This window comes from Pelodiscus sinensis, chromosome 1 (genome assembly GCF_052426305.1).
Source record: "Pelodiscus sinensis isolate ZL-2025 chromosome 1, ASM5242630v1, whole genome shotgun sequence".
NCBI lineage: Eukaryota > Metazoa > Chordata > Testudines > Trionychidae > Pelodiscus > Pelodiscus sinensis.
In genome coordinates, this window is record NC_143052.1 from 328,865,262 (window position 1) to 328,889,388 (window position 24,127).

Here is a 24,127-nt window from a genome sequence, read left to right on the forward strand (position 1 = left end):
ACAAACTCCAAACTTCTGGTGGGGGTGGTGAAAGAGTCCATGTTTCTGCTCAGCGTTTGCACGCTCTCTGAAACACGCGCTCTTGGAACAAGATGGCTTCTTTTGTGTGGCGCTAGAACTTATGGGGAAGTGCTATGCTCTGATTGACAGAGGGTGTCACGGGAAGCTCTTAGAGGGGTCACACGACCAGCTTCCGGTCTGGTCAACGGGTCCCAGAACTGCACCCCCCAAATGGTCAAAGCGATTTGTGGGGCAGTCCTACAGGGAAAAAAACCCTCCTGATTGGTAGAGGGAGGCAGGGTGAGTTCTTAGAGGGGTCACACAACCCACTACTGGGCGGGTCTTCCGGTCCCGGAACTGCCCCCTGATTGGTCAAAGCAGTTCACGAGGCAGTCCTACAGGGAAAAAACCCCTCCTGATTGGTGGAGGGAGGCGGGGCGAGTTCTCAGAGGGGTCACACGACCCACTTCTGGGCGGGTCATCCGGTCCCGGAACTGCCCCCCGATTGGTCAAAGCGGTTCGCGGGGCGGTCCTACGGGGAAAGCCCTTCCTGATTGGTAGAGGGAGGCGGGGCAAGTCCTTAGAGGGGTCACATGACACCCCTTACTTCCGGTCACCTGCCCCTCTTGACCCCGGATGTATTACCCCCAAGGGCGGGACTTCCGGTGACAGGGGACGGGCCTAACGGGGGTCACATGACATCCTTTTTTACTTCCGGTCACCTGTCCCTCTCGACCCGGATGTACTACCCTCCAGGGGCGGGACTGCCGGTGACAAGGGAGAAGGAACTTCCGGGGAGTCGGGGGGGGGGACTTCCAGGGTCAGGTGGCAGGGCTAATGTTTGATTGATGGTAGGGCCCTTATACTACTCTCCTACCCCATAGCAGAGCTGGCCGCATACCACCAAGGTCTAGCTTCCCACCGAAGTATATGAGGTGCAAGCTGGAAACAAGCTGGCACAGACAGAGCACATTGTCCTCCAGCAATCCCTCTCTTGTTCCCATTCAAGGTAGCAGGAGCTCTTTGATCTATTTGTCTGTGCTTCATTCCCCGAGCACTCATCCAGGTCAGATGTCTCTTAGGACCTGAGTTGCCACCATCTGGACAATGGGACTTGGGTCATTCTGTAGTACCTGGAGAGCTGGAATTACAGAGAATATGACTCACTTTTCATATAGTCACCTATGCCTGCAGTAGCTGGAGATTTAGTACCAGTGAGTACCAAGCTACAGAAGCTCTCTGTACAAACAAAGCTTTAGGTTCCTCCATTGGGATCCTTCCAAGCTCCAAACTGAGATGGAGGAGGGGGGAGAGGGGAGACCCTGACCCTACCAGAAACTCATCCAATTGGAAGGTGCTCCATTGACTCAATAGCTTCTGCTTTTAAGTTATTTTACATCTCCTGACAGAAATAAATCTGATGGTGTGGAGTTTGGGGTAGCAAAAAGTGGCTTCCAGGGAGCCGATGGAGCCCAAAGAGTGGATCACACAGGTTGGGAAGAGGCATTGCCAGGATAGCCAGGAGATGCACTGACTTATATCACACTGGCTGCAGTTTCCTCCAGGTACGTCTACACCGCAAAGTTAATTCAAAATAACAGCTGTTATTTTGAATTAACTTTAATAGCATCTATACATGCAAACCGCTATTTCGATATTAATTCGAAATAGCAGAGCGCTTAATTCAAATTTGGTAAACCCCAGAGCTATTAAAGGGATAGACCCTGGCCCGTGCCAGATCCAAGCCTACCAGCCAAGAGCCAGCAGTGGCCACTGGGGCCCCTGAGCCAGTAGCCACAAAACGTGAGCCAGCAAGGCACTGGCAGCCAACCCTCCACTGCTCCTCAGGAGCAGTCTGCCAGCACCCAGGAGCCTGACAGGGGCTGGAGAAGGCGGGTGCCTTCCAGGTCCAGGGTGGAGATCATGGACCTTATTCAGGTTTGGGAGGGATGCCCCAGCATCCATGATCTCCGCACTAGACAGAGGAACACGGCCGTCAATGGCAGGATAGCTGCCAGCCTGGCCACCAAAGGCCACATGCGAACCCAGGAGCAGGTTTGCATGACATTCAAGTTGGTGCGGTGAGACCCCCAACCTTGGGCCCTGATCTTCCCTTCTCCTTTCTTCCCTTTGCTTCTCCCTTCCAACTTCCTCCTCCCAGGTTTCACCCTCCCCTCTCCCACCCACTCTATTCCTCTCTCCCACCTCCTTTTCCCAGTCTCCCCAGAGGTTCACCCTGTTGTTCAATAAACCCAGTTTCTATTTTTGAACATACATGTCTTTTATTTGACATCAGGAAGGGAGGCTAGGGAGGAGTAAGTAGATGGACGTGAGGGAGGAATGGGGCACGAGCCCCCGGTGGGGAGGACCGGGGTGGTTCTGAGGGCTCCTCGGGGTGGACACTCTCCTGCAGGGCCTCCTGGATCCTGACAGCCCCCCAATGGACTCCCCGGACGGTAGCCTGCAGCAAGTGCAGCTGGGCTGATGGCAACAACCCTACGAGACGCACCGGTGTGCCCAGGGGCAGCTCTGGCTCCATGTGGCCGAGTGCTGTGGTGTCCCGAGTGCAGGCACTCAGGGCACTCCAAGACAGGACTGCTTTGTTGTCCCTCATCGGGGTAGACAAGCGAGCGGGGAACCCGGGGTGGGGGTAGGGTCCCGTGAAGCACGGAGCTCAGTTAGCCTGAGGCAGCAGCCCCACACACTATGTCCTAACCTGATGCCCTGCCAGCACTGGTTCCGGCCAGCCTGAACTTCGGTTCAGGGTCCACTCAGTGTGGACGCGCTATTTCAAAATAACAAAATGCTATTTTGAAATAGGTTTTGTGTATAGATGCATAATTCGAATTAGCTTAATTCAAATGAACAATTTCGAATTAAGTTAACTTGAATTAACGCTGTAGTGTAGACGTACCTCTTTCAGAGCAGACTAAAGCTGAATCTGTCCTTTGATGTGTGGCTGATGCACTTCACACCTGTGGTATCAGTTACTGCTTGCTTGTCAGCTAAATTTCTTTATAACTCACTAATGAATAGGATTTCACCTGTATTTGTTACTTACAGGTCAACAGATGTTCCATGTCCAGCCATTTCATATTTTTGGTGTCCGTATGTTCCAGGATGATGCCTAAATAAGCAGTGTAAAATAAACATCAATAAAAAACCTTCTCTTGTTAAGTGCAAGGTGATAACATTGGCCCTTTGGCTTCTATTGTGGGTCTAAGGTGAGCTGTAGGCAAGAAAATACTAGAAAAGTTTAGCGTCCACACTGAAGAGAATAAGAGAAAAAAATTAAGAATGTTTACATAAAACCTCATTTGCTTTAAACAATCTATGTTCCTCTTGCCACTGCTGTCAGTTATTGGAGATATACTAGGATAGTGTATTAATCTAGTGGTGTGAACAAAGGGCTGGGGCCAGGAATAAGTGCGTACTAAGCAAGGATCTCACATGGATAAATTAATTAGGCCACAGTGCTTGCCTGGCTTGCATAGGTGTGCTAAGGAAAGGATGGCACAGGGCCAAAGGGGAGGAATCTAGTGCTTCCTGGGCAAGGCAATCAGGAACCTGCAACAGCAGGCACTGTGTGGCGGTGGCCTGCCTACCTCCCAGTGATGAAGCACCAGTAAGGAACAGTGAACAACACTGAGCTTAGGTCTATAGTTTGAGTCCACACTAACTCTGACTACTAAAAATAGAGTGCAGGTAAGATGACAGAAGCAGTCGGAGGAGCTAGCCACCTTGAGAACAGACTTTTGGGTTTGGATGGGATCATCCTTGGAATAGTTAACCCCTCCTGCTACTCCTGCCACAGCTACTCTATTTTTAGCACACTAGTTTGATCGGAGAATAAACATACCCTACGTGACAGTGTGCCAGCCTCTGCTACTAAATGACTGCGCCATCTCAAAGCATTCTATTGCAACTTACAAATTCCTCCTAACACCACACTGGAGAAGTAGGAGAACATTAACATCTCCATTTATGCATGAGAAGTCACAGCACGGAGAGATTAATAGTAGCTCAGTGCTGCACACAGGGACTTTTTCTGTCTACCTCAAAGGGAATACCAAAAGGGACACGGCACACTTTCTCTCACCAGCTAACTTGGCTGCAACTGCCCGGATCTCTTCCCAGCTGCTGCAGAAGTATGTGATGGTAGTTTTGTAAAAGTTCTCCAGTAGCTCAGCCTTCTCTTTGGCCTAGAGAAAATCAGGGACACATGAGCTCTCTCTGGCTAGAAATGCCCTTTGACTGCCAACACATGCCTTTACAAACCACAAGTAAACAGTCTGTGTTCCTCTTGCCACTGCTGTCAGTTATTGGACTCACTCAGACTTTTTTTTTAATTTAAACAAGTAAATAAAAGAAAGGACAGGAGGCTGTGTAGAAGTGGGGAAAGTGGGAATCTATGGCAGATTTACATTCCTCTCACCCTCAGTCCTGTATCCCACTCTAATAGGGTACGTCTACACTACAACGTTAATTCGAACTCACTTAGTTCGAATTACTTAATTCGAACTAAGCTAATTAAAACTAACGGATCTAGACTAAAAAACTAGTTCGAATTAGCGTTTTACTAATTCGAACTAGCATGTCAACATTAAGTGGACCCTGAACCGGGCTTAAGGATTGCCGGAAGCAGTGCCGGCAGGTCATCAGAGGAGGACTTAGAGCGTGGAGATGCTGTCTCAGGCTAGCCGAGGGCTGTGCTTAAAGGGTCCCAACCCCCACCCCGGACAGACAGTTCTCAGGGGTGCCCCGCTTGCAAAGCAGTCTTGGCTTGGAGTGCCCGGAGTACCCACACTGGGCACATCACAGCACTTGGCCATCAGACCGGCTGCACTTGCCGCAGCCTGCCATCTGGGGAGATGGGGCAATTGGGGGGCTGCAGGAGAGCTTCCACCACAAAAGCCCGCAGAGCCAGCCCAGTCCTCCCCATCGGGGGCGCGTACCCCATTCCTCCCTCAACTCCTTCCACTTACCCTTCCTAGCCCCTCTTCTTGATGTACAAAATAAAGGACAATTGTGTTCAAAAATGGAATCTGTCTTTATTGAACAAAACTGGGGGAGACTGGGAAAAGGGAGTGGAAGAGGGGAAGAGAGAGGGTGGCAGAGGGGAGGGCAACTAAAATGATCAGGGGTTGGGAACAGGTCTCATATGAAGAGAGGCTAAAGAGACTGGGACTTTTCAGCTTAGAAAAGAGGAGACGGAGGGGGGACACGATAGAGGTCTCTAAAACCAGGAGTTGGGTGGAGAGGGTGCATACAGAAAAGTTCTTCATTAGTTCCCATAAAGAAGGACTAGAGGACACCAAAGGAAAGGAATGGGTAGCAGGCTTCAAACTAGTAACAGAAAGTTGTTCTTCGCAAAGCACAGAGTCAACCTGTGGAACTCCTTGCTGCTGGAGGCTGTGAAGGCTACAACTAGAACAGAGTTTAAAGGGAAGTGAGATCAAGCCATGGAGGTTGGGTCCATGGAGTGGTATTAGCCAGGGGGTAGGAGTGGTGTCCCTGCCCAAAGTTTGTGGAAGGCTGAGGAGGGATGGCACGAGACAAATGGCTTGGTCACTGTCTTCGGTCCATCCCCTCCAGGGTCCCTAGGGTTGGCCGCTGTCGGCAGACAGGCTACTGGGATAGATGAACCTTTGTTCTGACCCAGGATGGCCATTGTAAGCTCAGTGCTCAGGGTCGGGGGTCTCAGTGGACCCCCTTGATTTTCATGCACACCTGCTCCTGGGTGGCCAGGCTGGCAGCTCTCCTGCCCTAGCCGGCCACCTTCCTGTGCCTAGTGCGGAGATCGTGGATGAGGTCCACGATATCCGCACTAGCCCAGGAGGGAGCCCGCCTTTTGCGGTCCCGGGCAAGCTCCCAGGACCTGCCAGCCTGGTCCCGGGAAGAGGGGGAGGGCTGGGGGGCATCGGGTGGGTGGCTCGATCCGCACCAGGTGCAGGGTCTGCTGGCTGGGTGCTGGCAGGCTTGCACCTGGCACGGGCACCGTAGCCAGCCCGTGCCCCTTTAAGGGGTCCGGGGCCGGGAGGGGGGCATAGAGTTTCCCTGGTGTTGGCCGGAGTGGCCACCAGGGAAAGCTGGGGAGGGCTAGCCTCCCACTAGTTCGCATTAAGGGGCTACACAGCCCTTAATTCGAACTAGTAAATTTGAACTAGGCTTAATCCTCGTGGAATGAGGATTACCTAGTTCGAACTAAGCGCTCCGTTAGTTCGAATTAAATTCAAACTAACGGAGCGCTAGTGTAGCACCTATGAAAGTTAGTTCGAACTAACGTCCGTTAGTTCAAACTAACTTTGTAGCATAGACATACCCATAGATACTTACATTGCCCATCACACATTCCCCCTGCTTCTACACCACAAGCCTATGCTGTCAATAATCTCATATAATTCTGTAGGTCACTCACAAGGTGTCTGCAGATATCCATCTGGAGCTCCTCAGGGTTCAGCTTGGTTCTCCAACTAAGATGCTCATTAAGTATAGTTTGGAGCCTCTTCAGTCCCAAAAATGGGGCACAGAGATGAAATGTAGCTCTGCACTCCTGAAAAAGAGGGTTGCACCAGTGAATTGTTCCATAACACGTATTGTGCTCATTCAAATGGAACTCATGTCCTTGACTGCTCATCTACCCCAAGAATAAAAGGGATTCCCCTGAAGTAATAGACAGAAAATATGCCAGCATGACTTTAATAGGGGGAAAGGGATTCTACTTCTGGAGTATTGCATCCAATTCTGGGCACCCCATTACTTAAAAAATGTTGATACATTGGAGAAAGTCCAATGGAGGGCAACAAAGATGATTAGGAGGCTGGAACACATGATTTACAAGGAGAGGCTGAGGGATTTGGGATTATTTAGTCTTCAGAAGAGAAGAGTGAGGGGAGCTTTGATAGAAGGCGTTAACTACCTGAAGGGGGATTTCAAAGAGGATGGAGAGAGGCTGTTCTCAGTGGTACTAGATGACTGAATGAGGAGCAATGGTCTCAAGTTACAGTGGGGGAGGTCTAGGTTGGAGATTCGGAAAAACTATTTTCCTAGGAAGGTGGTGAAGCACTGGAATGGGTTACCTAGGGAGGCAACGGAACCTCTAAATCTAGAGTTTTCAAATCCTAGCTTGACAAAGCCCTGGCTGGGATTGTTTAGTTGAGGCTGGTCCTGTTTTGGGCAGGAGGTTGGACTCAGTGACCTCCTGAGGTCTCCTCCAAACCTATGGTTCTATGATTTTATAATACTGAAAACTGGAGATAGCAGCAATGTTTTTTCAGAACAGATGTAGCTATGAAAGCTGCTTCACTAGGCATAGCTGTGGTCTTTCCTCTGTTGTGGGGAGGCAGGAACGTGGGGTGCAGAGATAGGCAGGAATGAACTCTTGGGATCAGACCCATGACCTATCCTGAACTCCAGTGAGACAACCCTGGCTGCTAAGGACCAGCCTGTCTGGGATTGACTCAAAAGGAGGGCAATGAACTGAGGGAAGAATTTAGGTCTCCACTGCGGGAAGGAATAGCAGAGCTCCCCTGGCATCAGGAGGAAGATTCTTTTTGCTTAGTAATTAAGTCACTGTCATTCTTACCATTGAAACCTCAGGGCTTGGATCTTGCAGGTGCAGCAGAAGCGTGACCCAGCTCTGTCTAACCTGCTTGGCAAAATAGTCCTTCCATTTTCTCTTTGCAGAGCCGGCCAGGATACCAAACAGGACAAAGGCCAATGCACGAAGAGTGTTGTCCTCCTATAGCCAAGAAAGCCACACAGGTTGGTAACGAAGAAATAACCACATCATGTATCTAGCACAGCTGTCTCTTCTACATTAGGGTAGAGTGATTCCAACTACAGAAGTTTAAAAGAACTGGAATTAATCAAGTTTGGGCCAAATGTGTTGATTCATCAAAATACTTTGAAGACAGTTCAATTTTGACAACATTCTTCCAGAAGCCAAGTAGGGGTACTTGGTCAGCTTCTTGGTGACCCATCTAGCAGGCTAACTGGGATCTTGGGCTTCCTGGCCCTCACCTTCAGAACAGCCTGTCTGGCAGGCTGACAAGGAGCCAGGAAATGTGCACCCTGGCACCTCTAATTCCCAGTGTTTCCAGGTTCCCTGTCTCCAGCATAGTCTGCCAGTAGACTGCCCTCAGGCAAGGCTCCCAGTAGAGCTGGGTTGAGAATAGTATTACGGTTTCACAAAGAGTTTTGAAATTTGGGCTGGGGGGTGTGTCCCCCAAATAGGAACAAAACCAAAATTTGAAATCTCAAACTTCTCTGCAAAATGGAATAATTTCAACCATCTGACATAAAAATCGTATGGAGCAGGCCCAAAACAGTCTATTACACCCTGTATGCCCATTTTCCTTGTATGCAGCTACCTAATCTAGTATTCATACTTCCTTTGCCATTCTCATTGGAAATAAAGATGAACAGAAGGGTGAGACTGAAGGAGCAGGGATGGCATCCTCATTTTCTTAATTCTCTGCTCCTCCATAAAACACATCTCTTCCCTAAGGCCTAAAATCACTTCATTCTGACATGAACAATGCCCAGTGAGGACACATCATGCATTGTAAATGGAGCCTCATCAATGTCAGCTGAACTGGGGTTGAAGGCTTCTGTTCACGTACATTATCGAAGTACTTCCGGATCTGTGTGGTGAGGTCTCTGAAGGAAGAACCTATGTCCTTCCCTTTCAGCTCGTTCAGAACGTTGGCCAGTGCCTTCAGGCTTTCGGCAGTGACTTCAGAACTGAAAGTGTCTTCTAAAGTCCTGATCAGTGCCTCCAGAAGAAACTTCTTGTACTTTTTCACCTGTTCAGACGTATGACATTAAAAAACACTTTCCACTAACCACATTTCTAATATTTTTTTTAGCAATTATGAAGCAGTGGGAATTTCATCTGCCCCCCTATTGACCTATAGCTATATTTTACAACAGGTACTAGCTACAATAAGCCAAACTCTGTGCCATATTACACCTATGTAATCCTATTAGATTTCTAATTACTTAGATTTGAAGGCCAAAAGGGACCATTGTGATCATTCAGTCTGACCTCCTTCACAACACAGAACCTCCCCAAAATAATGTCTGTTTGACTAGAGCACCTCTTTTAGAAAAACAGCCCATCTTGTTTTTAAAGTTGCTACTGATAGAGACCCCACCACAACCCTTGGTAAATGGTTCCAATGATTAAAATTACCATTAAAATGTATGCCTTACTAGCAGTCTGAATTAGTTTAGCTTCATTCCCCCTCCCTCCCCCATTGAATCTAAAGGCACATTTTCTAGCCCTTTGAAAATTCTTGTGACTCTTCTCCAATTTATCAACATCCTTCTTGAATTGCAGGCATGATCCTGACAGTATTCTAGCAGTTCTCACACCAGTGCCATAAGCAGAGGTAAAATAACTTCTTTATTCTTATTCAGAATCCCTCTGTCTATGCCTCCGAGGATCACCTCAGCTCTTTTGGTCACAGCTTTGTACTGGGTGCTTACGTTCAGCTGATTATCTATCATGATTTGAGTTTTTTAGTGTCTCTGTTTCCTGGAATAGAATCTCTCATCGTGGAAATAAAGCCTACACTCTTCATTCCTAGGAGTATACATTTACATATGATCATATTAAGTACATATTGTTTCCTTATGCCCAGCTTACCAAGAGAACAAACCTGCTGTGTATTGACTGCAAAGAGGTTACAGGGGTATGAGAGAGCAGACATTGGCCTAGTGCATTGTGCATGGCCTCTGTAAATCCTGAGCAATTGTTTCCTTTAGTTTCTCTAGTTATGCTGCATTGTATTCAGTATTCTATCTTACCTTCTCAGGTGCCCCATAGACTAAATTGCCTAGGCCTCTTACAGCCATTTGACGGACAATGCTGTTATTGTCCCGTGACCTTTCTTCTAAGCTATGTAAGATAGACTTAAGGATCTTCTTCTCCCTGAGTATGGGATCAGTCATTAGCTGAAATAAAATCAACATGTCCATTAGCTCTAATATGTTCATTAAGATAGCGAATATAATTTGAGGAGACACGTAATACACTGTAATTTATTATTCTATATGAATGAGTACTGTGTTAAAAACATGGATTTTTCCTTTTAGGCACTATAATGGGTGATTGCTCATCCCTTGAAAGCCTCTCAGTGACTGCATTTGATACCACAATCCTTTTCTCGCCCAGGTGCATCCTGCCAGTCGATCTTAGTGAGTCTTCCATGGCTCAGCCCTCTGGCCAAGTCCCAAAGTCCAAACAAATGCCTTTTAGGTCCTGTTGCCCTCACTAGGGTCTTCAGCCCCAACTCTGGACCCTTTATAGTCTGTTCTTTGTTCAACCTCTCCATAAGCCTTGTCCCCTTCATCGGGTTTATGCCACTGGGGAACCTGAGCCTGCCCACTACTCTTGGTTCCAACCTAGAAATAGCAGCGAGTCATTGCTTCATTTCAGTTTATTGCTACTTTTTCCTTGGGTTCTTCCTATGGGGCCACTTTCAGTTTCTCCCTCTAATTATATGTTTAAGGCTCGTAAGGACTCTCTCTCTGCAAATTCAGCTTCAGAAAATGCTGCCTGAAATAAACCCCTGTGAATTGGTTTGGCCAGAGAATAGCATCTTTTCTTGGCCCTCCACTTCCTGAAAGGAACTGACCTAATAAAGCCCTGTAGCTCCATATATCTGAGCCAGCTGGGCTCTGATTGGCAGCTTTCATGAGGCCTCTTGAAAACCCACGTTTGTGACTCCTTTCCTAGGTGGGGTGTAGAAAGATTTTGGGGCACAAACAGATTCCTAGAACCACCAGATGAGCCTCTAAAATAGCGACTTAGCGTAAATGTGAAATATGACACAGACGTTATAGCAAGGCTGTGGAGAGGGAGGATGCTCCAGTAGTTAGCAGCCTAGGACTTAGGAGGTTCCAGTTCAATTTCCTGCACCCTCAAAGACTTCCTAGATGATGTTGGGCAAGTCACTTGGGCCTTCTGTGCATCAGTTTCCTGTTTGCAAAATGGGACTAATAGTGTTTCCCTGCCTCACAGGGGTATTGTAGGGATACATACTTTTAAAGAGTTTTGAGGCACTCAGATACTACATTATCATTTTGAAGTACTCAGATAATACACGTTTCTAAAAGGATGTTTTAAGGAAGATGGAGAAAAATTGTTCTCCTTGGCCTCTAAGGATAGGATAAGAAGCAATGAGCTTAAATTACATCAAGGGAAGTTTAGGTTGGACAGCAGGAAAAACGTCCTGCCTGTCAGGGTGGTTAAACCCTGCAATAAATTGCCTCAGGAGATTGTGGAATCTGCATCACTAGAAATATTTAAGAGCAGGTTAGACAAACACCTGTCAGGGATGATCTAGACTGTGCTTGGTCCTGCCGTGATGGCTGGGGATTGGACTCGAAGACCTCTCAAGATCCCTTCCAGTTCGAATGTTCTATGAATCTATTATTCTAGATTAATGAGAATCTAAGATAGATGTTAATGTATTTGTATGTTGCTTATTTTATAGTATTAGGACACTAGATTCATTTAGAAGATTTGCTGAGCTAGACCAAAATCAGGAGCTGTTGGTCAGTATTAGCCCTAGGAATTGTCAGAAAAGGTCTAGTAATGCAAATTCTATGGCTACATCTACATTGGCATGATTTTGCGCAAAAGCAGCTGCCAGTCTACACTGGCGGGGAGTTCTTGCACAAGAACACTGACATTCTAATGTCTAAAATCAGTGCTTCTTGCGCAAAAACTATGATGCTCCCACTCAGGAAAAAGCCCTCCTGTGCAACTGTTCTTGCGCAAGAGGCCAGTGTAGACAGGCCACATTAATTTCTTGTGCAAGAAAGCCCAATGGCTAAAATGGCCATCGGAGCTTTCTTGCGCAAGAGAGCGTCTACACTGGCACGGATGATTTTGCAGAAAAGCGCCTCTTAGCACAACAGCACATGCCAGTCTAGACGCTCTCTTGCGCAAATATTCTAATGCGAAAACTCTTGCGTTAAAAGTATGGGTATGTCTACACTACAAAGTTAATTCGAACTAACAGCCATTAGTTCGAATTAACTTTAATAGCGGCTATACATACAAACTGCTAGTTCGAATTTAAATCGAACTAGCGGAGCGCTTAATTCGAACTAGGTAAACCTCATTCTACGAGGAGTAACGCCTCGTTCGAATTAAGTAGTTCAAATTAAGGGCTGTGTAGCCACTTAATTCGAACTAGTTGGAGGCTAACCCTAATCAGGTTGCCCTGATGGCCACTCTGGGCCAAACCAGGGAAACTTTTCTGCCCCTCTCCCAGCCCCAGAGCCCTTAAAGGGGCATGGTCTGGCTACAGTGCCTGTGCCAGTGGCAAGCCTGCCAGCACCCAGCCAGCAGACCCTGCACCTGGCATGGCATGAGCCAGCCACCCGCTGCCACCCAGCCCTCCGCCTCTCCCCAAGACCAGGCTGGCGGCTCCTAGGAGCCTGCCCAGGGCCACAAGAGGCAGGCGCCCGCCTGGTCTAGTGCAGAGATCGTGGACATTATCGAGGTTTGGGGGGAGGCCTCCAGCGTCCACGACCTCCACACTAGGCACAGGAATGCAGCCGTCTAGGGCAGGATAGCTGCCAGCCTGGCCACCAAAGGCCACATCCAAACCCAGGAGCAGGTTTGCATGAAAATCAAGTTGTTCCAGTGAGACCCCCGACCCTGAGCCCTGCGCTTAGTACATAAGAACATAAGAATGGCCGTACTGGGTCAGACCAAAGGTCCATCTAGTCCAGTAGCCTGTCTGCCAACAGCGGCCAACACCAGGTACCCCAGAGGGGATGGACCGAAGACAATGACCAAGCAATTTGTCTCGTGCCATCCATCTTCAGCCTTCCACAAACAGAGGCCAGGGACACCATTCCTACCCCCTGGCTAATAGCACTCCACGGACCCAACCTCCATGAATTTATCTAACTTCTCTTTAAACTCTGTTATAGTTCTAGGCTTCAAAGCCTCCTGTGGCAAGGAGTTCCACAGGTTGACTATAAGAAGAACTTTGTGTGAAGAAGAACTTTCTTTTATTAGTTTTAAACCTGATGTCCATTCATTTCATTTGGTGACCTCTAGTCCTTATATTATGGGAACTAATGAAGAACTTTTCTTTATGCACCCTCTCCACACCACTCATGATTTTATAGACCTCTATCATATCCCCCCTCAGTCTCCTCTTTTCTAAGCTGAAAAGTCCCAGTCTCTTTAGCCTCTCTTCATATGGGACCTGTTCCAAACCCCTAATCATTGTACTTGCCCTTTTCTGAACCCTTTCTAAGGCCATATCTTTTTTGAGGTGAGAAGACCACATCTGTACACAGTTCTGAAGATATGGCGTACCATAGTTTTATACTTCCCCTCCTCCTTCTTCCCCTGGCTTCCCCCTTCCAGCTCCCTCCTCCCAGGTTTCTACCTCCCCTCTCCCACCCTCTTTCTTCCCCTCTCCCACCTCCTTTTCCCAGTCCCCCAGAGGTTAATCCCCCCCGCCCCCAGTTTTGTTAAATAAAGAGAGTTTCTTTTTTTGAACACGTGTCCTTTATTTTTTACATCAGGAAGAGGGGGCTCGGGAAGGGTAAGTGGAAGGAGGTGAGGGAGGAATGGGGCACGAGCCCCCGATGGGGAGGACTGGGGTGGCTCTGCGGGCTCCTCGGGGTGGAAGCTTTCCTGTAGGGCCTCCTGGATCCTGACAGCCCCCTGATTGACCTCCCCCGGATGGCAGCCTGCGGCAAGTGCAGCCGGGCTGATGGTCGAGTGCTGAAATGTGCCGAGTGTGGGCATTCAGGGCACTCCAAGACAGGACTGCTTTGATGTCCCCATCGAGTTAGACATGCAAGCGGGGAATCCTGAGAACTGTCTGTCCGGGATGGGGGTCAGGTCTTTTTAAGCACAGCCCTCGGCTAGCCTGAGGAAGCAGCTCCACACCTTAAGTCCTAACCTGATGCCCTGACGGCACTGGTTCTGGCCAGCCTTAACTTCGGTTCAGGGTCCACTCAATGTGGACATGCTATTTCGAATTAGCAAAATGCTAATTTGAATTAGTTTTTAGGTCTAAATGCACTCATTCGAATTAGCTTATTTCAAATTAACTAATTTGAATTAAGTTAATTCGAATTAGTGCTGTAGTGTAGACATACCCTATTTGCGCAAAATCTTGCCAATGTAGACGTAGCCTATCTATATCTTGCTCACTCTCTCTTAACCAGCAACTAGAATAGGCAGCTAGGCTAGGCTAGTTTAGGCCCCAAAAATAACAAAGAGAAAATGATTAAGAAAGGTGTAATGAAGTTCCTTATGAGATTTCCTTATAAAGGACACATTCTACTATCTAAAATGAATTCCTGTGAACTGAACTGTACAATTCCCCAGAGAAAGGTAAACAACAGATAACAGCCTAATGGTGGAACTGCTCATACCTGAGCAAAGAAAGCTGTGCTGGTGACTCGCTGGTTTTCTGATGGGGAATTTACCCAGGGAAGGAGGCTCTGTATGATCTCCACTGTTATTAGTCCAGATCTTTGCAGAACCCTGGAAGACAAAAGGAACCACTTATGGGGCAGACTGTGCACTTCAAAAGCTTAGCTGCTATGACCATACAACTCTAAAACCTACGCATGGAAGCTCTGTGTTTCTCACCCAGGGCACCCCGCACAAAGCTATACCTGAAAGTTCCCTGTCAGTCACTCTATTTGTTGCCGATCCCTGAGGATGAAGTGCTGTCTCCTAGATCTCTTACCTCACCAGCAAACACACCCCCTCGTGGTGAGTCTGCGGATTTTCAAGAAGCATCCAAGTTTTCTGCATCCAGAGAGTTCTTATCAGTTTCTCATTCGTAGCCTTGAGAAGCACAGCCTCTAATGCTTCAATAGAAAGCCTGGGGGAAAAGAGGCACAGAACTGTAGTAACCAATAGAAAGGCACAGCCTAAGCAGTCAGGAAACCCCAGTTACTTGTCAGGTCTGTTGTTCATTGACAGTTCATCCATTGACAGTGTCCTGGGGACCACTGTTTTTGGAAGGACTTAATTCCAGGAGGTATTTCAGTCTCATACATCTCATATTACTAGTGTTGCTATGGACAACATTTTGCAGTCACTTTCTCCTATCTGCAAGGTGTATGGGCACTAGCACAGTACAGTAATATGGAAAAAATACACAACCAGACCCCAAAAGCTGGGACACAGAGAGATTAGTGATCACTAATGGTTATTTTGGGGCCCTATGTCCAGCGAGATGTGACAGGGTGCTGAGAGCTTGTACTTGGGGTCAGCACTCTGGTAACTACTAGTACTAATTAGCTTCCCCAGAGAAAGCCTAATTGGATAGAAATGTACCTGATTGCCTGGCTAGAGTGGGGCTATAGAATCAACAAACCTATTATCCCATTAATAAGGAATCTGCCTAAAGGGACACCCACAGGAGTGTTTGAGGGAAACAGAGAGCAAAAGAGACAAAATGCTAGAGGCATCTAGATAGACTTATGTGTAGTGCTGGGGAGGAGCCGGTGGTCGTGGTACATGTAGGTCTCAATGACATAGGGAAGGGTAGGAGAGATGTCCTGGAGGCCAAATTTAGGTTGCTAGGAAAGAGACTGAAATCCAGGACCTCTATGGTGGCATTCTTGGAAATGCTTCCAGTTCCACGCGCAGGACCAGGTAGGCAGGCAAAGCTTCAGAGTCTCAATGTGTGGATGAGACAATGGTGTAGGGAAGAGGGGTTTGGATTTATCAAGAACTGGGGACACTTTTGGGAGAGGGGGAGCCTATACAGGAAGGATGGGCTCCACCTAAACCAGGGTGGAACCAGACTACTGGCACTAAACATTTAAAAGGCTGTAGAGCAGTTTTTAAACTAAGAGATGGGGGAAAGCCGATTGGTGGGGAGATGCAGGGAGACTTCTCTTAGAGGAGAATCCGTTGATAGAGATTCTCTAAGCTGTAGTCAGAAAGAGAGGACAAAGAGACTGAGGCCTGAGGAGGCCTAGATAGTAGTGTTTGTGTTGCCAGAGGTTGGTGGTTTCAGGGAACTGACCTATAGCAAGCACAAACAAGACTTTCTCATATTAAAAGCAGGTGATGGTAAGGTGCCTCATAACCCTGAGAACTCCTGGGGAGTGTCACACAAATGTACTGGGATTCTCTTTGTTTTGCTCCCTTTCTTCTAATTACCTGCAAGGGTTGCCCTCACATAGTTGTTGTCCTTTTCTAAATAACCTCCTTCGGCTGCTCATCCTGGGCAAAGGCATCTTTTGTCCTAGGGTTTGGCTGATCTGCTGCAGAAGAACAGTGAACAACTCCGGGAACAGCTCCTGCACAGTTTTGCTCAACTGCAATGCTGACACCACTTCAAAGATGGCACATGTTGCCTGAAAGGAGAGCATGGTAAAAGAAGAGGTCTCTTCCTAACACTATCACACTCTCTCCCCTTCTGATACCTGCTGGACTAAATTCCCACTCCTGTCACTAACTTGATGAATGACCGAGAGCAATTCACTCCATGTGTGCCTTAGCGTCCCATATCTGTAAAAATGTGTACGACCTATCAAGGCATGTTATGAGTTGCACAAAACATTTGCAAAGCACTGTAAGAAATCTGATTCAAAGACTTTCTAATTGCCAGATATTATTAAGTGAATCAGCCACATACTCTAAATCTGCCATCTGTTGTTCCACAGAAAGCACAGCTGGAATCCAGGAAACAGTACTTCAGAAAAGAAGTGCCCATATGACAATATTATACCACTCATCTAGCTTTCCATCAGCATGTGTGTCACAAGGCAGAGAAATACATGTCTGTCGTCTAACTTACTGTGAGAGGTTCAGCAGCTGCTAAATGCAGGTCAGTTTCTGTCTCTGAGGTCGTGCTTCCTTCTTGGCTTGTTGGAGTCTTTATTCTTTCTATTAGGACCTTCAGGACTTGAGGGGCGAGCAAGGGATCTGTCCCCAGAGATCTCCACAGCTCAGTGGTGTCACTGCAATTTAACATAAGTTATATGTGACCCCTGGAGACTTTTGTGGCTCTGACTATATGCATCATATTCAAGTAAAGAACAAATTTTCTCCTTGACTATGATCAGGGCTCACCAACCGCGCTGTCCGGCGATCTGCGCATGCACAGATCGCCCAAACCTGGCTCTTCCAGGTTACAATCTACACGCCATGGGTGAGTAGATTGTATTATTTGTCAAGCCCTGCCTATGATGAGCAAGTTCAGAGTGCTGTCCTCCTTATATGGTCCTCATGTTTTACATATTGAGTTTCTAGTTACAGAACTAAGTTAAATTACATTTCAGGTTACATTTCTACAGTGCATGACTATTTGGGGATCCTGGAGGTATCCTGAAATAGCTACCCCACATTTACACAAGCAGCCCGTTATTTTGAAATATTTTTCAAAATAATGGGCACACTATTTTGCCATCCCAATAAACTTTGTTGCATGAGGGATAAGGGATGGCTTGAAATAGCACATTATTTCGACATTTGGTGCTGTGTAGAAGCGCCACATTTCAAAATAGGCTATGCAAAATATGATACGCAATTTGCAGAGTGCATATTGTGCATCTTATTTCAAGTTTAGGGTGCTGTATAGACACAACCCTAGTCTTACTGCACCATAACCATTAATGCTAGACTTCAGAAGGAAAGGACACAGAGCTCTAATCACAGTTCCTGTTTTCCTACTTCTCAGTAGATATGGAATCATGAGCATGTGATGCCCAAAGATCTACGGCCTGGGAGACAAGTTGAAGAAAGAAAAATGATCTTCCTACTAACTGGATGTACAACTATGAGAACAAATATTTGTGGCTAGCCCATGACCTCTTCACAAATGGCATTCCCTGGCCTCTATTTGCCAGAATGGGCATGTTCTGTTCACTCCCTATGGGGCACCTGGCATTGGCCACTGTCTGAAGACAGGATCCTGGGCTAGATGGACGTTTGGTCTGACCCACTACAGCCGTTCTCATGTTCTTAGATTCCTGCACTGATGACTGATAATTCAGCTAGGGATGTTTGAATGAAATGATAGATATGCTTACCACCCTGTCTTTAAGTACCAAGAATGACAATTCCATTCCAGCAGCCATACCCTTGCTGATACCAAAAGCCTGGTGCCCTATCCTTGCTAATCAGCCAGGAATTTGGATTTGAAGCTTTCATGCTACCAGAAAACGAACAGTCACTGGCAATTTCCAGGGTGATGTTAGTTCAGGGGTCTGGAGAGGCAAAAGTCCACTCCAGTGATGCCAGTAAAGGGAAGTCTTTAGGATGCCAAAGCAACTATTAATTAATGGAAACAGAATGACACTTAATTTCTCCCTGCACCCACCTTGACATGGTCTTGGACCTTTCTGCAGAAAGACCCAAGCTATTAACCTTTAGGAATTATCTCAAACTGTCTGTGGCTTAAATGAAGCCTTACATCTTCCAGTGAAGCCGTGGGATCCATGGTTACCAAAATGAACACTGTAAGGAGCACTATATACCTGTCCATCGGCAGACGTTTCATGAGGAGGCTGAAGATCACTGCCTCTAGGTGATGGTGACCTAGAATGGACACTGCCTCCACCAGGAACTGCCTCAAGCTACCCTGCTTGATGGTAGGCATGTGAACGTATATTCTACTCAGGATAGCTGGCACCTGGACAGAATAAAACCAGAAAAAATGTCCCTTTTCCATTCTCTCCATTCATTCTGCAGAACCAAAACGTTTATTTAGTCGTTTAGCAATTTGCTGTTCTTGTAGAAAATCCTTCCTTCAAAAAACAAGTATTTAGACATGGCTGCATAGATTTAACCCACAAAAATTATACATATCTCTGCCCATACCTGGCTGCAACACCGGGTTAAGACATGCTGAGGCCCTAAGCTATGTCAAGTTAAAGAGGCCTCATTGCATTTCCAAAAAAACATGTATTATTCTAACAGAAAGGACAATGAAAATAGAAATAATCTATCTATCTATCTATCTATCTATCTATCTATCTATCTATCTATCTATCTATCTATCTATCTATCTGTACATAGGCAAAGAGGCAAGTAAAAACTAGTAATTTGGGGGTATTTTTAGAGACCCCTCATTATCTGAGGCCCTAAGATGTAGTTCACTTAGCTTGTCTCTTGGGGCCGGATATTCTCTTTTTGCATTTTACTCGGAGTCTAATTTTTCCAAGCCTTTCATGGCTGGAAACTGTGACAACAAGATAGACAACTAATCAAGCATCTTCCTTTTCCCTTGGGGTACGGCTACACTAGCTCGTTAGTTCGAGCTAGGTAGGGTAATGAGGGCAAGCAGAGTTGCAAATGAAGCCCAGGATTTAAATATCCCAGGCTTCATTTGCATGTTCCCGGGTGCTGCCATTTTAAAATCCTCCTTAATCCGAACTCCGTGCCCGCGGCTACACGCGGCACGGAATAGGTAGTTCTAATTAAAGATCCTAATTCCATGAGGAGTAACGGTAGTTCAAATTAGGATCTTTAATTTGAACTACCTAGTCCATGCCGCATGTAGCCGCGGGCACGGAGTTTGGAGTAAGGGGGATTTAAAAATGGTGGCGCCAGGGAACATGCAAATGAAGCCCGGGATATTTAAATCTCGGGCTTCATTTGCAACTCCGCTTGCCCTCATTACCCTACCGAGCTCGAACTAACGAGCTAGTGCAGATGTACCGTTAGATTATCTCTGTCTTCTGCTGTTGATTCCCCCATTGCCTGACTCAGGATAGGAACACAGATGGAATTAACTTCCAATCCCAGGGGGAGAAACAGCAAGACTTGTGTTCACTGCAAATGATGGCAAAGACCTGAAAGCCTGCAGGTTAGCCAGAAAAACCTCTCCAGCTTCTATTTTACCTCATCCAGCATGGCACCTCCACACTCCTTCAGGATGATCTTCATCCACAGACCGGCTGCTGTGGCACAGGAGGGGCTAGCAGACAGCATACGATCCAGTATGGCCTCAATAAAATCTGTGGCTTGTTCAGAGGGAAAGTACTTACTAACCACCTGTGGACAGATCAAAAACAGGAAAGATTGCAATGATAGTCGGCTCCAGTACTTTTAAGAAAGGAGGCCTAAGAGCTGTATAGGAAAATAATGTATTCATCAGCAAATTGCTAATTGGGCTCATATCTGGCAAGGCAGTTGCAATTAAAATTTTCTCTGTAATCTTTCTAGCTACCACATCTCTATTCTACACTAATAATATCAGGTTAGATCTTAGGTTGTACAGTTAGCACAACATTGTATGGGACAAACAGGATGTAAATTTCCAGTTTATATTCTATTATGTACATGACATCTTTTCACAAAATATAAAAATATGCAAAGAGATGCATGCACACAAATATAGGTTCAGGTAAACACACAAGGTGCCAAGACTGGTTTCTCAGCTTGATGTCCCGCTCACATATTTTCCCCCTGGATGGATGGATGGATGGATGGATGGATGTGCGCGCGCACATGCATGGGCATGTTCATGCAACTGTCTGGAATCTGTTTGTTTTTTACATGGCATTCATAGCATATACCTATGAAAAGCATGTTACTGATTACCCATGAATGCCTCACTCCCATAGCTCGCTCCAAGTGTGGAAAGACATCACAAAAGCATAAAACAATCATAGAATCATAGAATACTAGGACTGGAAGGGACCTTGAGAGTTCATCGAGTCCAATCCCCTGCCCTCATGGCAGGATCAAATACTGTCTAAACCATCCCTGATAGACATTTATCTAACCTACTCTTAAATATCTCCAGAAATGGAGATTCCACAACCTCCCTGGGCAATTTATTCCAGTGTTTGACTACCCTGACAATTAGGAACTTTTTCCTAATGTCCAATCTAAATCTCCCTTGCTGCAGTTTAAGCCCATTGCTTCTTGTTCTATCCCCATAGGCCAAGATGAACAAGTTTTCTCCCTCCTCCTTATGGCACCCTTTTAGATATCTGAAAACTGCTATCATGTTCCCCCTCGATCTTCTCTTTTCTAAACTAAACAAACCTAATTCCTTCAGCCTTCCCTCATAGGTCATGTTCTCTAGACCTTTCATCATTCTCGTTGCTCTTCTCTGGACCCTCTCCAATTTCTCCACATCTTTCTTGAAATGCGGTGCTCAGAACTGAACACAATACTCCAATTGAGGCCTAACCAGCGCAAAGTAGAGCGGAAGAATGACTTCTCATGTCTTGCTCACAACACCCCTGTTAATGCATCTCAGAATTATGTTTGCTTTCTTTGCAACGGCATCACACTGCTGACTCATATTCAACTTGTGGTCCACTATAACCCCTAGATCCCTTTCTGCCGTACTCCTTCCCAGACAGTCGCTTCCCATTCTGTATGTATGAAACTGATTGTTCCTTCCTAAGTGGAGAACTTGGCATTTGTCTTAAACTTCATCCTATTTACCTCAGACCATTTCTCCAATTTGTCCAAGTCATTTTGAATTAGTGACCCTATCCTGCAGATTAGTCGCAACCCCTCCCAGCTTGGTATCATCTGCAAACTTAATAAGCGTACTTTCTATATCAATATCTAAATCGTTGATGAAGATATTGAACAAAGCCGGTCCCAAAACAGACCTCTGTGGAACCCCACTTGTTATGCCTTTCCAGCAGGATTGTGAACCATTAATAACTACTCTCTGAGTATGGTTATCCAGCCAGTTATGCACCCACCTTATAGTAGCCCCATCTAAGTTGTATTTACCTAGTTTATTGATAAGAATATCATGCGAGACTGTATCAAATGCCTTACTAAAGTCTAGGTATACCACATCCACCACTTCTCCCTTATCCACAAGACTCGTTATCCTATCAAAGAAAACTATCAGATTGGTTTGACATGATTTGTTCTTTACAAATCCAGGCTGGCTGTTCCCTATCACCTTGCCACTTTCCAAGTGTTTACAGACGATTTCCTTAATTACTTGCTCCATTATCTTCCCAGGCACAGAAGTTAAACTAACTGGTCTGTAGTTTCCTGGGTTGTTCTTATTTCCCTTTTTATAGATGGGCACTATATTTGCCCTTTTCCAGTCCTCTGGACAAGGGAAAATGAATGGTGCACAGCCACTAGGACAGTCACCTAGTGTTTGTTACCTTAGCCATTTTGGAAGATGCTTGAAACAGAGCCTCAGGGTCTGGAGTTGTTAGTGCCTCACGGAGACAACTCAGCTCCTCCTCTGCTGACCCCAGGTTAGTGCACTGACCTAGGATAGAGAAAAGGAGAAAAAGTATGGCAACATTTAATAAAACTGAACCTCTGATCCATAGATAATCATACAGGAGGATCTATGGGGTATGTTATTACCAGCTGTGTGTGAAATTTTGGCCCCACTAAAGCCAATGACGAAATTCTTGTTGACTTTAACGGAGTCAGAATTTTACCGTCAGGCTATGTCTAGACTACATCCCTTTTTCGGAAAAGGGATGTAAATTAGACGTATCGCAATTGCTAATGAAGCGGGGATTTAAATCTCCCCTGCTTCATTAGCATAAAAATGGCTGCAGCTTTTTTCGGCACGGAGCTTTGCCGGAGAAAAGCGCCAGTCTAGATGCTGATCTTGCGGAAAATTAAGCCTTTTCCGAAAGATCCCTTATCCCTCCGAAAAAGGGATGTAGTCTAGACGTAGCCCCTATGTCTGAAAGTTAACAGTAATGGCATGTGATTCATTGTGATTCGTACAGGATTAAACAGGCACTGTATTCTGTGTGGAGCATCTTTCTCTGTATATCTGGTTTCAGTAGCCACTCTGCTCTCAGTCTCTTTAAGGGAAAGCTGTCCTGCTCTGTCATCTCCCTCTCCCCACCCCACTCTGCAGAGCGGGGGCATATGGGCATATGGCGGGGGAGAGAGTGTGTGTGAGACAATGTGTGTGTGTGTGTGTGTGTGTGAGAGAGAGAGAGAGAGAGAGAGAGAGGGACATGCTGGCTGCCAGAGAAATCTTAGAAACAGTGCACTGCCTCTTTAGATAGGCACTCCGTTACTCACCATACTTCAGACTGGAGCAGCACTATTGTATGTGTCCCTCTCCCCAAACTCTGCTCTGCAGAGATGATGACAAGGGCAAAGGGGTCACCCTGACTTCTGCACGTCTCCCTGCTCACCTCCCCTCCACACACCACTAGCAGCAGATAGGATGGAGCAAGGTCGGAGAGGGGCAGCTGAACACATGCTGCTGGCATGCTTGCTAATCAGCTGAGCGCTCCAGACAGAAATTCTGGGGAGAAGGGCAGATCTGGCCTGTGTGCTATATTTTGTCCACCCTCTAATATTTGCAGATTATTTATTATTTGTGCAGTTCTCTTCCAGCAATGTACTTACAAGGCCCCAGTCGTTCTGTTATATAAGTGTTGCTAACAAGACAGAAAGAATTACAGATGGAAAAAATGGTCATTACAACAATGAAAGAAAGTGAAGAGTTACTTACACCTGCTCATGGTCTCCTCACCTTGTATATTGAGAAGACAGTTGATACAGTCAACCACCCTCTGACGCGATGTCATAACTGAATCACAGGTGTATGGTGCTAACAGCCCAATCAGAGATCCAATCTGATGAAAAGTTTCCTGAGGCTAATTTTAAAAGAATGAAGAATGAAAGTTCTCCGGCTATACTGGACATTATTTGCCTTCTTTATTGTGAACTCCATTACTGTACCTGGGTACGGCACATTGGAAAACATAATCCTTGTTGTACATGCAAATTGATGGGGTCTAAATTAGCTGTAGCACTCAAGAAAAATCTCAGAGTCATTGTGGATAGTCCTCTAAAAACATCTGTTCAACATGCAGCTGCAGTTAAAAATGCTAATGGTATGTTAGGAACCACTAGGAAAAGGGATGAATAATAATATGATAAATATCATCATGCCACTGTTTCAAATCCATGGTACACTCACACCTTGAATATTGCAAGCAATTGTAGTCCTCCAACTTAAATAAAGTTAGGTTATAATTGGAAAAAGTTCAGAGAAAAGCAACAAAAATGATATGGGATCTGGGACAACTCATACAAGGAGAAGTTAAAAGGACTGGGACCATTCATCTTAGAAAAGAGATGCTTACAGGGGGGTATGATAGAGCCATATAAGATGATCAGAGATGCATGATA

At 46.2% G+C, this 24,127-nt stretch overlaps 2 protein-coding genes across 2 annotated transcripts; both read right to left on the minus strand.

Annotated features, from left to right (window-relative positions):
* Positions 1 to 463: 463 nt before the first annotated feature.
* On the minus strand, positions 464 to 10,624 carry LOC142825329 (protein maestro-like). The gene is made up of 7 exons (XM_075917285.2): positions 9,814 to 10,624; positions 8,625 to 8,807; positions 7,586 to 7,741; positions 6,419 to 6,553; positions 4,100 to 4,202; positions 3,062 to 3,127; positions 464 to 1,141 (listed from the first exon to the last, which is right to left on the minus strand). The coding sequence occupies exons 1-7, from the start codon at positions 10,000 to 10,002 to the stop codon at positions 1,068 to 1,070; spliced, it is 906 nt and encodes a 301-aa protein (XP_075773400.2). The 5' UTR covers positions 10,003 to 10,624; the 3' UTR covers positions 464 to 1,067.
* A 4,084-nt stretch (positions 10,625 to 14,708) lies between these two features.
* Positions 14,709 to 22,225, minus strand: LOC149525975 (maestro heat-like repeat-containing protein family member 2B). The gene is made up of 6 exons (XM_089776565.1): positions 22,114 to 22,225; positions 19,862 to 20,014; positions 18,496 to 18,650; positions 16,815 to 16,977; positions 16,175 to 16,371; positions 14,709 to 14,882 (listed from the first exon to the last, which is right to left on the minus strand). Exons 1-6 carry the CDS (start codon positions 22,120 to 22,122, stop codon positions 14,741 to 14,743), a joined length of 819 nt encoding a protein of 272 aa, XP_089632691.1. The 5' UTR covers positions 22,123 to 22,225; the 3' UTR covers positions 14,709 to 14,740.
* Positions 22,226 to 24,127: the final 1,902 nt, after the last annotated feature.

What these genes read in the sequence shown, in the direction of transcription:
- LOC142825329 (XM_075917285.2), bottom strand. Translation starts at nt 10,002, where the DNA reads ATGAACATATTAGAGCTAATGGACATGTTGATTTTATTTCAGCTAATG. An exon ending in TCTATGGGGCACCTGAGAAG is followed by an intron (nt 8,808 to 9,813) that starts GTAAGATAGAAT and finishes ACGTCTGAACAG; the next exon opens with GTGAAAAAGTACAAGAAGTT. An exon ending in TCCGGAAGTACTTCGATAAT is followed by an intron (nt 7,742 to 8,624) that starts GTACGTGAACAG and finishes TCTTGGCTATAG; the next exon opens with GAGGACAACACTCTTCGTGC.
- LOC149525975 (XM_089776565.1), bottom strand. An exon ending in AAACGTCTGCCGATGGACAG is followed by an intron (nt 16,978 to 18,495) that starts GTATATAGTGCT and finishes GTTAAATTGCAG; the next exon opens with TGACACCACTGAGCTGTGGA. An exon ending in CAGCTGCTGAACCTCTCACA is followed by an intron (nt 16,372 to 16,814) that starts GTAAGTTAGACG and finishes CTCTCCTTTCAG; the next exon opens with GCAACATGTGCCATCTTTGA.